Source organism: Ptychodera flava, chromosome 22, assembly GCF_041260155.1.
Source record: "Ptychodera flava strain L36383 chromosome 22, AS_Pfla_20210202, whole genome shotgun sequence".
Classification (NCBI taxonomy): Eukaryota; Metazoa; Hemichordata; class Enteropneusta; family Ptychoderidae; genus Ptychodera; species Ptychodera flava.
The window spans coordinates 8,836,934-8,852,603 of record NC_091949.1 but is presented as its reverse complement, the minus strand read 5'-3'; the positions used below and the strand labels follow the sequence as shown (position 1 = coordinate 8,852,603).

Here is a 15,670-nt window from a genome sequence, read left to right as displayed (position 1 = left end):
GACGACATTTGGTAAAGTTTGTTTCATTGCCGGAAAAATTTGGTAGGGTATTTGTTTTTTGTTTGTTTGTTTTTCACCTTAAGGCCTCCTTTTTCATGATAAACGGAGGTGTATGTATAATTCTTGAAAGCAAACACATTTGATGGCGATTGGTATTGCTGTCACATATCATCGAAATGCCATTTTAGTTTATCTGTATTCGCACAAGATTGCAAATTTGTATTACCAAAGCAGACATAAATACTTCAGCATTCGGCAGACTTTAAGACTGTTTAATTGCGCCAATTTTTGGTATTTTACAAGATGAGTTAAAACAGTGGTTGCAATTATCAAACAGTATGACCAGGCGCATCTTGGCAAAGCTAGAAGGAGTTGTTGGCTGAATCAACGACTTCGCAGAATGGATGCAACTAAGAACTTGAAGTCTGTATATGAAATACATAAGTTGCTTTCTGCATGTCTGAGTTTTCTATTTGTGACAAAAATATTGACTACTGTAAGCGGTTTCTTTTGAAGATCGCTGAGGGACTGAAAAGTACAGACCTGCCGATTGTCAGTTGAAGCTACGTGCAAAAGACAGGTCTACAACAATACAGGCACTGATGTGTAAACCTATAATGCTGGGCATTTTTCACTCCCGCTCTTTGCTGAAAAAAATTAAATCTGTCGACAATAGAAGAGACCCGGTGCATTTTGTATTGCACAAAAGTATTTTCGTGAGTTGTTTAATCGTAAATGCTGGTATGCGATGAATTGACATTATGGAAGGGTTTATGTTAGAAATTAAATCGAATATGGTGCCTCCGCTTTCTTTTACCAAAGTCCGATTTTCTTTTATAGGTACACATTCCGAGATGTTTGTTAGTTTCTGACAGTTTTATGTTGGATATAACGTTTAAGGTAACTGACCGTCTGATCAATAGAGAATTTAAACTGGTTTTGGCACACGAAAATTGGCCGCGCATCAGTGATGGTACTTCAACCATGTATGTTTTACCTTCATTGGAAAGGGTTTCACCTGATCCGTAGCTAGCACAACGCAGATGTTAGATGCGTTGCTCAATAGTGATACTATTGTTAAGCGAATCGAGTGTGTCAGCCAAACACCCTGAAGGAGCCAGCATCCCAGGTGCTTACGTCAGTCCTCAGGGCTCGAGTATCCGCACATCCACAGCTCATATAATTACAGGTTATGACCTTGGGCGCAAACATAGTGACCGCCCTATAAAAGCACGGCCTGCAAGACGGTACACAAAGCAGTTAAGGTCTCTTTATTGTGAACCTATACCTACTGCTTGTTCAATTGTGGCCAGTTTGGGTGGAGTCGGCCAACAAACAAGCCCTGACTTAATTCAAAATAAAATAAAGCGAACCTGCGTCGTAAAGAGGGGGCACTTAAAAACTCAAACGCTTTCATTCAAGTTGAAAATCTTGAAACACGTCCAGCAGGTTGGCAACTGTTTATGCGACTGTTTTTTTCGACGTTTCTCACGTTTCTATGCCCTGATCTGACCTCCCGTGGCATTTCCGTGTAAGAAAAAAAGACTTACAACGCCGAGTCCATGAAAGCGTGTTAGCGTTCCTTCAGGCTGACCGTGTTGACATCCGCTAGTACTATTCACAGGGCCACAATACCAGATGAAATGAACTGACGATAGGTGTTACTCAGCTGTCCCCGTGGGTATAAGTTACGTGACACAGACGCTGGGAAATAGTTTGATTGGTTTCTGTCTTTGGAGGGAGACCTGACATAGGTGACTGTTCCATGATCGCAGAATTTTTTATCCTCCTGGTTGCTTTTACAAGAACTGTGAGTTAAGCGACTGACGGGCGTTTTCAATCGCCCCTGGACTCGAACACTGTATGCCCTACCGTCCAATACCACCGGGGCATACTTAGCTGTCAACTCAAAGCTATGAGTCGTCTGAAGGCCAACTTCCTTATACTTTTATCGCTCCTGGTAACCCTGTGGGAAGTGTCAGCGGTAAGTCTGTGATATCCTTGGCCTTCTTAATCAACTTAAAGATACTTACAACTTGCTGTTTCATTGATTATATACATAATACATATATACATACATACATAATACATACTTAATACATACATAGATACATGCATACATAGATATATACAACGTACGTACATACGTACGTACATACATGTATACATACATACATACATACATACATACATACATACATACATACATACATACATACATACATACATACATGCATACATACAGACAGACAGACAGACAGACAGACAGACAGACAGACAGACAGACAGACAGACAGACAGACAGACAGACAGGCAGGCAGGCAGGCAGGCAGGCATGCATGCATGCATGCATGCATGCATACATACATACATACATACATACATACATACATACATACATACATACATACATACATACATACATAAAGTTCATACAGATACAAACATGTATATGCCATTATGGTTCAACTGTCGCTACCGAATCAACTCGCCCTGTGACATGTAATTGACGGTTGAAGTGAACTATGGAAGCCAAAACGCCCACACAAAACGTCGCCTTCCGCTCCATTGCTATCGCACAATGAAACTAAGTGCACACAACGAACGCAGAACAAGTTTACCTTGCTTCGATTTTCGATGAAAATTCAATAGATTTTCGATCGGATTCGAACTCACAGTATAAAATTAAAGAATCTGAGAGCGTTTTCGTTATGGGGATGTGATCGGCGAAGGTCGCAATATCAATGTGTAGCTCAAGTACACCTACATATTTTATCATTGGAGATTGCATGTAAGGTGTTCGTTACTTACAAAAAATTGCGGGCACTTTTCGCTGTTTAAACAACTTTTTCTCGTCTCTCTTATTTCGTATTCATAATTTTCGTAACCTGAGGCAATGAATGAATTACCCTGTTTTTGAAGGAGAAATCCAACGCGAAGCTATGCATAAGATTGTTTGTACCCGGTAGAAAGGTGTGTTCATACAATCTGCCCAAACCGTTTGTCCAAACCACGCTGTGCGGTGCGGAACACGAGGCTTGATTATTATCCCTGGCCACCGACGGCAACACAAAAGAAAAATTGCACTGTTGACATTGTTTACGGAAATAACGATTTCTCGCTCACGTATTAAGGAAATTGAGGCTATACCTGCGGTAGAAAGTGTTTTTCGGGTTCAGTTATTATAAGCACAGTGAGGGCATGTGGAAATGTTTTTATATAAGTAAGAGAGTTTAGTCACAGTAACCGTTGCAGGCAAACAAAGCGGAGGTATGAAAGACAGTTTATTTAAACGCTCAAAGCTCTGACAAAATTCTTTTAAACTTTTCGAAAACTTGTCTACAAGTATCTCCAGCCAAGCATGTTTGTCAGATGAATCCCCCTGCGTGTGTTTCAGAAAGGATCCTAGGTTTCATATAAAGAAGTACGGACGATACACTGTACATATCTAGATCTCCTAACCGTATATTCTTTTCACACGAGCACCATGGTATACCAGTTAAGTTCTTACAATGGACAACTTGGGCGGCTACAACTTGACGCAGCATGGTTTCGGGAGGGAAACTCGAGTCTTGTTAAATTCTCACCACATTTAACTCTGTGCAAATTATAAAAAACACATAAAAGTACGCAGGATATCCTTTACTCGACTTCCACGTCCTCGTGATCTTCAATTGGACCGATTTTCATCGAAATCTTTCTATAAATAGTCTTATACAAAGGTAAAAGATGTATTCATAGGAAGAAATCAATGTGCATGATGTATTTTTAGTATATTCATAAAGTGTTATACGATACAACATTGAGCATTAAGTATATCTATAGATATAATATATAGATTTAATATACAAAAATATAAATTAAATACATGACTATATTTTTCATATACACACACACATAAACATATTTGTGTGTATATATATATGTGAATAATATATTTCCTCTTATTTTACATATATATTATTTATATCTAGACATATATGATATATAATATCTCACATATGAGAGAGAGAGAGAGAGAGAGAGAGAGAGAGAGAGAGAGAGAGAGAGAGAGAGTTCAGATTTTTTTACATTGGCTTAAAAAAGATATCGATTGATTTATGAGACTTGACAGTTTGGTACGCAAGGTAGAAAATATAATATGTTAGACACATGTATGCAGTTTACACAGATTTTAACAATGAAGTTATTGTTATCTTGCTGCTTGTCTAAATTACCGCTGTATGTAAGCATTCTTGTTCTGCTGGTTTCAAGGCGACTCGGTAATTTCAACTTATAAGCTAAAATGAACACAAACTTTAAAAAATGCATCGCCGCATCATTTTTTGAGAGACCCAGGATTAGAATAAGAAACCCTTATTTTTCAGTCTTACAAATCCTGTATCTTATACATACCTACGTTACGGTAAGTGGTGCTCCAAGGAGTACTGTGGAGTAGACCGGACTACGTTACTATGACATTTTATCAACCTATTCGCCCAGATTGCCAGCAGGGTCTTAACCCAGCAGCTTCTCACATGTGCATGCTCTCGAAATATTAACCTTTCCTTAAGCTTAGTTTTTTTTTCCTTGAGAATATTCATCGTGAATAATTATATTCATGTGAAACATAATAATTGCATTAAAATTTACTGCTATAAATTCCCATTCTTCATCATTGAAGCGCCATGATGTTGGTGTGAGTTTTCACTGCTTGCTTTCCATTCGAAACAAGCTTAAGTACAGTTTAAATGTTGGCACGGTTGTCAGTTCACATGCAGAACACCGCCGACTACATCGCAGCAATCGCTCAAGTGACAGAAACAGTATTGGCGATATTTATTCGTATTTTGCTTTTTTAACCTTGCAGCCATCACATCTACGCTATAGGCACAGCCTGTCGATGAGTATAAGTGAATTTAAGAGCGGATATAGTTTCACCTAGATGACTGACACTTGATAAGTTCATAAACTGCTTATAACGTGCTTAATAAGTTGATAAACCACTTAATAAATAAATTCGATGGAACACAGTACTGTCGTTTACTGGATCTCATTAAAATCCGACAATGGTAATAAAGGTTGAGTTACAACTTTTCCTGAAAAAAATTGTGGAAAACGTTATCGGTAGCGTTACTTAACAACACTGTATTGATACTTTAAGATACATATCAGTATTCCTCTTATGTGTATTGAATGTAACGGAAAAGTTTATGCCCCCCGGTACAGCTGAAGTTCTTTTCGTCCTGCAATTAATGAAATATCAAATAAGAAGGCCCATGGATGAGTTGTATGACGATACACGCTGCATGGCGGCGAAGTATAGGCTAAGCCTAGTTTATCTGAATTTTAATATGCAGAATATGTATAAAAACCTAAAAAAATACACTTCTATGTCTCAATTTATATTTTATTTTCAGGTTTGCTCTACTGCATGTAAAATGTGCGTTGAAATAATTGACTAGCTCAGCCGCCTTTTTTTCGTCATAAGTGTGTGTATTTGCCTAAGGTATAACTAACATGCATCGATTTCTTAATCCGTTTTAGCAAATCAAGAGTACAGTGCTTCAATAATCAAAATATTCCTTAAACTGTTAAACGCACCTGCCAAATTTTAGTCACGGTATAAACGTCGTTTGTTTTATGAACAATTTTTCTTCTTGCATCGATTATAGGTTAAATCAAAATTCTCTGTCTGTCAGTTTGGCATATTTGAGAGGAGTATCACAGAGGTGTCGTAATACTTTTTAAATCCTTCCTTTGGTTGCTTTTATTTCATCATCTTATAAGATAAAGTTATCCCAAACTCTTTACGAAAAAACGTGAGTTTCTTCAGTGTGTCTATAGATGATACCATCATGACACTCTAAGAATGAAAAATGTGGGATGATGAGTCCTGGGCGATTCAACAGAAACTCAGCAACGTGGAAAATGACAACAAATGATTCAACATTTTCGTCTGCGTACATTGTCGTCTACGGTACCTGTCTCTCTCGGGTTTTTTGATGACCCAATTGCATCATAAAGGGAAGGCTTTTAGGCAGAATACAATTGTTCTGATATCTTCAGAATTCTTACAAATACCGCGCGAAAAGGGCACTGTTCTGTGTCACAACTTTAGAATGGCGTTGTGACGGAGACATTAGCTGTCTATTGAATTCTGTGTTCATTATTGAGTGGACAATATGTACACACAAATATATGTGTAAACTCTCCAGATATTTAGATAATAAACATGTATTTGCTCGGCATGTACAGTCCCTCTAACAATGTACAATGTGATGACGAATGACGTCATATCTTGATTCTGTACATAGGTAGTCAACTACGAAAAATCTAGACTATTGGCTTGTCGATATTGCCATAGTGGCTACCTTAATGATCATCGAATCAATACCGGCACCCTACACATCGACATTACAAATAAATAAGTAATATTTGTTCTAAATCATAAACTGATTTGATTATACAGTATGTAGCTTGATGAAAACTACATAAAGGGTCGAAACATTTGTAAGATGAATTGAATCGTCACATACTCTAGGCAATCAGCGCAACACTTCCAGGTACGCCACAGCAGTATAGCCTAATGGATGTAAAATCAGTGCAGCTTTCTCAACAAAAAATTATGTAGCAAAATAGATATGTTGATTGTGAATGAATTTTCAGTCACGGGTAGTATACGTCTCGAAACTGAATGCTTCAAACTTTCAGGTTTTGCTCAGATTTTCCTTAGTATGGACCCGTTAAAGCCATTCAAAATCATGAATCGAACTTAGGTTCATAGTGCAAATTCAGGTACTATAAACAGATTACTCAAAATTTACGGATGTTTGGATTACATGTTTAAGGGTCACTATCCATATGTTAACTCTACGAGGCGAAAATTATAAAAAATCAAGTCGATGATGATTTTCCTTCATCTGCTTCACAGGCTTCACCACACAAGCCGCATATTAGCAGGACATAGTAAAATTCTGAAAGTCTGAATATCTGTACAAAGGATGATTCTGTCTCAAAGGAGGAATGTACATCAGTATTTAATGTTTTCTTGGCTGCCTTTGAAATTGAGAATATTTCTCTCTTATTACTGTAGCTGTCTACTGATGTTGGAAAATGTTAAATCCCAAGTACATGTACCGTTTATCGCTGTATTCAACTTTTATTTTCTTGGTTTGCTCCCTTTAACAATCTTCTTTGTCGAGGTAATTGGTAAATATAGAAATCATTATTGTTAGTTTAATCCATCTCCGGTTTGAAATTCATTCTTCAATTTAAATGCAAAATTATGCACAATACTTAGTGTTCTAAAATGATGAAGGGGTATACGCTACAAATTGTTCTACTCCGGAATAAAAAGGACGCGATGCGTACGCCCGTTCTAGAACTTCTACATACTCAGTACGCCCAAATAATCACGTGATGCCGGTACAAACAAACCCACATGTGTACTGAACGCGTATGGAAATACACGTACGTCTGTGCGCGTTTGCGCACATGGCTTTGTTTGTACCGTGGTCGATTCGAATTCCGGGTTCGGCCTATTGCTCTGATGCAAGCAAAAAAGCATTAGACCTAAAAATGAAACGTGTAATGCGCCAAGGAACAGAGAGGTTTAAATTTTTGCCTAACTCTCCCTGAAGGAAATTTTAAATAACGTTCTTTCTCAGTCAAGAATAGTATTAAGGCCAAATTTTGAAGATCGGAAAAAAAAGCAATTTAAATTAATCAGTAGCAAAACGTACAATAGCCGCAGTAATCTGTATTAACTCGGTATGGAAAAACTGATTTTTTGATTTTCGCAAAAAAAGACGGTAAAAACTTTATTTTCTCCAGAAGTTTAAATGAGTCTACACAACATAAAACCAAAAAAAATATTATTCGAAAACTGAAAGTCTGAAATCTGTCCCCGTTCTGCCTGAAAAGTTACAGACAGAGAGTAGGAAGACCAGTCCCGATAAACAAATAGCAAACAATAAATCGATCGTTGTCCTAAACGACGTATATTTTTCACTGCCATGGGGTTGAAAACAGTACAATTTCTAGCTGCAATAATTGTAGCCCGGGGACAGGCTGTGCGATGGTCGCTGGCTGTTGCACCGGGGCCGCAACATCAGTCAACAACCTTCATGCGGCTCCTACAATTATTGCAGCAGTACATGTGCATACTTTGGTATGGTATGGTATGGTATGGTATGGTATGGTATGGTATGGTATGGTATCGGCCTTCTAAAATCACCAATGAAAGTTTCCGTTACACCAATATTCAAAAATTCAGTGACTCTAGACTCATGATCGCCTACAAGCCATGCTCATATCGCGTGTCGCCGGCCTTATGAGTCCTTTGAACCAAGGTCAACATTTTCCACCCGTCTCGGCCCACATGATCGACAGCCTTTGATGAAAATTGACATGCTAATGTCTGAACATGAGTAGCTTTGACAGTATTAATCACAGGAGAGTACACCGATTCTTCGAATATCCAAGGCCTTTAACCTTGGTACATTGAGACATGCCCCTAAACAAGGTCTTCACTTCGCAAACACAAAAAAAAAACCGAATAAAGAATATCGGACAATCTTGAATCTGGTTACTCCTATGATCACACATGAAAGCTTTCATTATTGATCAAATAAACATTCACCATGATAAAAAGTCATGATGCGGCTGTCGTAAGAATTGGCCTGCAACAGATATGTGATAGAACTGTCACCATAGAAACGTTTAGGGGGCCTAAATGTTTAAGGAAAAGTTCGAGCGGCCGCAAGTTTTGTTTCAATACAGTCCATTTTTTTACGCCTTGACTTATATCGTGAAGTTCTGAACAGTAAGCTTAGCCTTGCATCATTATAGAAGATTTGTAACCGATACTTTTACAAACTCAGGCAGAGCAAAACATCTACTGGGAAGCCAACCGGATGCCTTTTTTGCAGGCTGCGGGTTGCGGACTGCGGGTTGCAATAAATTTTCTCTCGGTTTATATAAGCTTAAGCTTATCGTCCTTTGGCTGTCAAACTTCCATTAAACTCAGTTTTCTCGCATATCACTTTCGAGACAATTTTTTTTCTCGATCATTTTAAGCCGCATGATAATAGCGGGGTAAATTATTATCGTCGGCCATGTCTTCATTTCTATATCGGCCTAGGGGAGATGGCATTATTTACGGCATGGGGGTTGGAGGAATGTGGGGGGGGTCACTCAAAATATTGAAAGCTACATCGGGTTGCTCAACTTGTGGAGAGGGGGTTACTCAGTTTTTGGTGCAAAATAAATTGAAACGCCTCTCAGATTGCACCATTGTACACATCAATTTCTCAAAATTTTCCACATAAGAGGGGGACACCGCCTCTGACACTTTTCCCCTTTAGCCTCTCGAGTGCTCTCCCCCCTGTACTTTCAAATTCTGGCCAGTCAGATATCCTAGTGGAAACATTGACACATGATGATACCCATCCAAATCAAACAATGAGCTTTGATATCTACTTTTTATTGTGACGTTGAATTTTATTTGTACATCAGGATTTGAAGGTCTTTACTATTTCTGTATTTTTGTAAATTTTAAAAATGCATGTATTGATATTTAACTTTTCTAAGTGTGGGGGGAGTCCATTCAAAATTTCTTTGTTAGAGCGGGGGGTTACTCGAAATTTCAGATTTTCCGATGAAATTCCTCCAACCCCCCCCCCCCCCGTGCCGTAAATAATGCCTACTGTTCCGGATTTTGACACAAAAAAAAGTACAAGTTCATACTGAACTAAGGTGATATAACTTCAGCTGTGGAATGAGCTAGGCCAGGCGCGCTGTGTGGAGTTTCTGCTAAAATCCAGCTTTTTGAAGCTTGAAAAACATTCTTTTCAAACGGAACTGAAACCAGTGAGCTATACTGAATGGTGCACAGCAGGCTTCTTTTCGAAAATCCAAATTTTACTCCCATAAAATAAAATTGAAAAATCTAATTTGTAAGTACTAATTCGGTTGATCATCAAATCACAGATGTAATGTGTCAGTCGATGTCTGAGTAGGACACGGTAGTTTGGCGCACAGGGAATCCAGGCTGCTAGTTATTAATTTTAATAAAAATATGAAAAATTATTATTATCATCATCATCATCATCATCATGCAGCAAAAATTCAAACCAAGGTTCGCCAAACCCTACGTAAAGTACTGTTCGCTATACTTACATACTCTTCCCTGTTGCCTATACACACACAAGGGATGCAACTTGCTTCTTGCTCTGATCCATACAAGTCAGTTTTACGCACAGGCGTTCTGTTAAGTGGGTAGTTTGTAAAAGTGTAGCTTATGCTACGTTCCGACGTTCTCTTCTTTAGCCTTATCACAAGGCTACGGAGCAGAACGTCGGAACGCAGCATAAACTACACTTTTACAAACTATCCACACAACAGAACGCCTGTGGTTTTACGCGTCAAAAAAAGTCACCAAATCAACATCTGAATGGCGAAATTTTGGCCTTTGGCAAACCGTAATTTATCATATTACCGTATTCTGCTCCATTCTTTACCTGAAAACATTTGCAAATGTAATACATAAAATTAATAACTAGCAGTCTGGATTCCCTGTGGTCTGAGTATGTGCTCTTGCATTACCCATGAATCTTTGCTACATCAACATCCGGTCATCGGCTGTGCATCGGAATCGGAATCGAAGTGGAGGACGCGGCCGCGGGTAATTTAAAGATGAGCTTCTAATCCACTTCCAGGTTTCTAAAATAGCCGTTCGACAGTGTGTTTCATCTGATCACTTATTTATGTTGTCAGAGCATTTCTTCACACTCACACAGTTCACTGGAAGAGCAGTGATTTCATTGATTTTGAACTCGGCAAAGGCCTCAAGCCTGTCAAGCTTTATAGCAGGCCACACTTGGTCACTTTACATGTAATATTACCACTTGTCAGCTGTCAGATCAAAGCCGTCACCGTTTTTGACGAGTGCATATCTACCTAAGTGTCGTCTTCGCACCGGCGAGCGTCTATATAAATTACATGTATGTACGGGCATATCCACAGGCGCTTGGCACATTGCTGGGATAATAATCGTATTTAATATGTAGAATGTCTATATACGACTTGATTATTCGATAAAAGAATCACCGTACGTGATATTAGTGTAGGCCTATAGGCCTACATGTTGACTGGCATTGTACCTATGGCTGCCTGGCTTGGGCCCGGCGAACGCACAGCATAATCATCAATGTGTAGAATGTCTACATGACTTCATTATTTATTAAAGAATAACGGTGCGTGATATTACTGTACATGTCAGCTAGCTTAACCGAGGGCTGTAGAGCTCTGCATGGCTTGGGCCCTGCTTTGGTCCGTTGTCCAATGCTGCACAGACAGGAAGTGCTCTTGTCTGTGCAGCAGTGGACAACGGACCAAAGCCGGGCCCAAGCAATGCAGAGCTCTACAGCCACTCGGTTAAGCTAGTTGACATGTGCAATAATATCACGCACCGTTATTCTTTAATAAATAATGAAGTCATGTAGACATTCTACACATTGATGATTATGCAGTGCGTTCGCCTGGCCCGAGCCAGGCAGCCATAGGTACAATGCCAGTCAACATGTAGGCCTATAGGCCTACACTAATATCGCGTAGGGTGATTCTTTTATGAATAATCAGGTTTAATATAGACATTCTACATATTAAATATGATTATTATCCCAGCAATGTGCCAAGCGCCTGTGGGCATATGCATGGTCGGTACCCGTGGTCTATTTTCGTACACGCTGACGCTGTGCCCCATGAACTTTCCCCTGCCTTGTTGTCACGTCAATAACCATAGCAACTTGCAAGTGTACTGGTACTGAAAAAATGGTATATGCACTCCTTTTAATCCAGACACTTCATATTAAGATGAAATGCTCTCCTTTTGTTTCCTCAACAGCAAGCCAATCTGAATGAAGTTATAGAAGTTGGTGAACTGAATCGGATATGCCCTCCAGGTAAGATCTTTACATCTGCTAATTAATGTCTGTCTTTCACAAGATTATAGTATTAATATAATAGTATTAATTAAGATAACCGCAGACTGATTATATGAATTGTTAGCAACTGAAATACAGCACTCTGGAACCTCCCCCATTTTGTTAAAATCTGTTTATCACATACCTGTTACTGTCCCTTAATAAACTATAATTTGAACTGTTTATCCATCATAAAGAATATCTTTGATATTCTTTCACTATTATAGTTACATTATCAGTATTCGTCTTCCTCTTAACTCACATCCTAGTTTTTTAAAATGTTTTTAAAAGTCATATGAGAGAAGTAACCTATTGTCGTTGATGTGATATGAATCTGTGCAAAGGATACAGCAAACAAAAAAAAAAGTAAAATTGACAAGAAATGCAAATAGTTACATTTTTTTTCTCCGCCAGATTGGTCAAGACACGGCCGTTTATGTTATCAGTCCTATCATTATGGGACAAGTTGGTCAGAGGCAGCACTCATGTGCCTTTTGTGAGTATGATATACATTATTTAGATTAGTCATCGATTTGATTGGCTGGCTTTTTGTTGTCAACCTGTTCACGCATCCAATCACATTGCTGTGAAAGGAAACGTTACATGTACATGTACTTGTAAACCATCACATTTTGCAGAAGAAAGTCGTCAGATCAGAAGTCAAATTTCTCATTCTGATTCTCTGTAATGAACAAAATGTGCTGTTGAAATTTCTGTTTGTTGCATAGATTAGATGAACAAAAAAATAGTAATTGTACTATATGCAATCTAAATGTTATCTCATGATTCGGTTTCTTACACAGATCAAATCTCAAACTGAAATCGAATTTTTCTTTCACTTTTCACAGACAAGGTGCTTACCTTGTTGATATCCAAGGTTATGCACAAAATCAACTCATAGCAAGAATAGTGGCCAACAGTAGTGATAGCAGCAGTGTTTATATTGAGCATTTATTCTGGTCCGGTAAGTTCCCACATTTCAAATCTTATCTCAGATATCTTCAGTGTTCACCCACAGAAACTTAACCCTTTCACCCCCATGGTTTGGCCCAATCCCATTGTTATCAATGGTAAGTGTGGACCTGTTTACAGGGAATGGGGTGAACAGGTTAAAGCAATACCGTCTCAAGGTGTTAGGAATGTCTTTGTAGAGATATCAAAAGAGTATTGCAAACTACGTCATTCGTAATACCTGGAATCAGTCAATGTATTTACATTTGCACAGTCTGCTGGGGAGTCACTTTATCCACTGTTAGCAGAAGTAAGCTTGGTAGCAAGCCCAGCTTGAATAAATTACCCCCCCATCCAGCAGACTAAGTCAAAGTAAATATGTCTGGATCACAAATGTTGTTGAAGGCCGAGCAACTTTTGACTTGGTTCCACTCATACAAACATGTGGAGACATTGTATAAGTAGGTTTAACCCTTTAAGTGCTGTATTTTTTCCCACCAAAATTTTAGTGCAACATTTTACCAATTTTTATGAACTTTTCTGTAATTTTTTTGATAATTTTGGACCACATGAACACAACATTTCATTGGCCACAGTTTTTTATCAAAATTTTGGCAAAAATCTGACAAAAATTGAATGAGGTTTATTTTATAAGGGCAACAAAAATTGACTTTGACACTCAAAGGGTTAATGCATAATGGCCGCTGCTCTGTGTATTTAAGAATACGATTGAGGCTCTTTTATGTAACCATGATAATATTCATATAAATATGCAAATTAGCTTCTATTCCAATATTCCCCAAAAAACTTTCATCTGGTTGATTTTGGAGAAACATACGACATTATAGCAAGAGATGTTATTTTTTGTGAAAGATTTCCCTTCTTTATCCTCCATGTCGTAATCAAATGTTTGCCTAGAGGGCCAGTCACAATATGAAGATCGTGAGAAATGTTTGTTTATAAGCAGAAAATGAGAAAGTGTCCTGAGAAGAGCTGTTAAAATATCAACAGCAATGAAGCTTTTGTACAGTGGATGGTTCAGCAAGCTTCTTTCACAGTTAATGATCCATTTAATGAGGCTATCATGTAGAGAGTTAAAAAAGGCCGCCAAAAAACATCCGCCAGATGCAACAGAGACATGAAAATACATGCTTAGCCATAAAACGACCACACCTACTTGTAAAGTTACTGAATACCTGCAAAGTGTGCCGACCGTAAACCAATTTTCTGCAAAGTTCCAGGTGTGTGACAGAATTCTCTGGCAAGATTTTGTCACCACCAAAGTGACTTATGAAAGAACTGTACATAATGTTTACAGTTACTAGCCTTATTCAGTATAAACTTTCTGCACTGGTTTACAACTCTGCTTTCAGTAGTGGACCACTGTCTCTGAACTCAGTCCACCTGTAAACTGCCTCAAGATGCTCACCACCTTCATCAGTCGGTCACATGTCGTCTCAGAACTCAGGGAACTTTGACACCAGCCATTGGTGAATGGTCTACTTTTTCTCACATTGGCCCTAAATTTGAAACAACCTTCCCTCCACACTCTGCGGCCTTGAATCACAATATCCTTCCGCCAGGCAATTAAATTTCACCTCTTTGATCAGTAGATTTTGAATTGTTATTTAAACTTGTCCGGCGCCTAGAGCTCAGTAGGAGATAGGCACACTAGAAAATCCTCTCTATTATTATTGTACTCTATTCGTACAAGTTGAATAGATATCTCATAATATTGACATCTACATTGTCTCATTTGAGTGTAATATTCCTTTTGCAACCTTGACACAGGATTCCATGGGTCATACAATAACTACAGCTGGGCTGATGGATCACAAGGGCTAGCGTTGGAAGGTTTTTGGTCTCATTATGAGGAGAACGCAGAGGATCAGTGTGCAGCTGTGGACTGGGCCAACCCATCACATGAGTGGTTTCTTGGTGACTGCTCTCAAGCTCTGTCCTATGTTTGTCAGATGCCAGCCTGTTTTAAAGGTAGAGTGTTACCCAGCTTTTTCCACCATCTCATGATGGCTTTACTGACTGACTGGTATTTTATTGACGAGGCCAGGGAGACAAATTAGTCTTCAGAATTGCCACATCTAGGCTTCTGTCACTTCTTGCTACCTTAAGGTAGAACACGCCTCGGGGACAGACAATCGGACTCTAAAATTTCTACAATTCTTTACTGATCTACCATTTGTGGGGGCTCAGTTTAAAGCTCTTGAAGAAAGAAAAACTTTTACCGTCTTAGTTTTTTGAAAATCCAAATTTAATTTTCCCCCATAGAGTTAACACAGGGATGGCGGCCATTTTGAATTTCAATAATTGCAAAATGTTGGGCAATTTGTTTCACTAGTTCTGAACTTTTCACGGTGACCCCCAATTTTATTGTTGATTTGGTAAGAGAATGATTGAAAGTTTCGTTTGAGAAAGTTTGAGCAAGAGTTTAAGTCTTTCACTTTCGAGGTGCGTACTACCTTAAAGGGGAAGTTCACCAAGGATGATTTTTACATATGTGATAGCTCTGTGGTCATTTACCCCAGAAAAGCTATTTTCACCATTTATAACTTGCTAGATATTTTACGAAAATGATAAAAATAGTACAGGAAGTTGCCCATGTAATTTGAATCATGGGAAAAAAGCCCCAAGCTTGGAGCTTGCATCATGTGATATGGAAGGGACCATCTTCGGATGGGTATGGCCCCCACATTGCCCACTCACAGCAACACAGTAGTAAACTGCAACGCAAAATC

At 38.7% G+C, this 15,670-nt stretch overlaps 1 protein-coding gene across 1 annotated transcript in view; it reads left to right on the top strand.

Annotated features, from left to right (window-relative positions):
* The first annotated feature begins 1,414 nt into the window (after positions 1 to 1,414).
* LOC139122613 (uncharacterized) overlaps positions 1,415 to 15,670 on the top strand; it is a 66,503-nt gene continuing 52,247 nt past the window's right edge. The window contains exons 1-5 of the mRNA XM_070688174.1: positions 1,415 to 1,984; positions 11,888 to 11,945; positions 12,381 to 12,462; positions 12,815 to 12,930; positions 14,709 to 14,909. Coding sequence (XP_070544275.1) covers positions 1,916 to 1,984; positions 11,888 to 11,945; positions 12,381 to 12,462; positions 12,815 to 12,930; positions 14,709 to 14,909 — 526 coding nt within the window. The 5' untranslated portion in view covers positions 1,415 to 1,915. The remainder of the gene's footprint in view (positions 1,985 to 11,887; positions 11,946 to 12,380; positions 12,463 to 12,814; positions 12,931 to 14,708; positions 14,910 to 15,670) is intronic.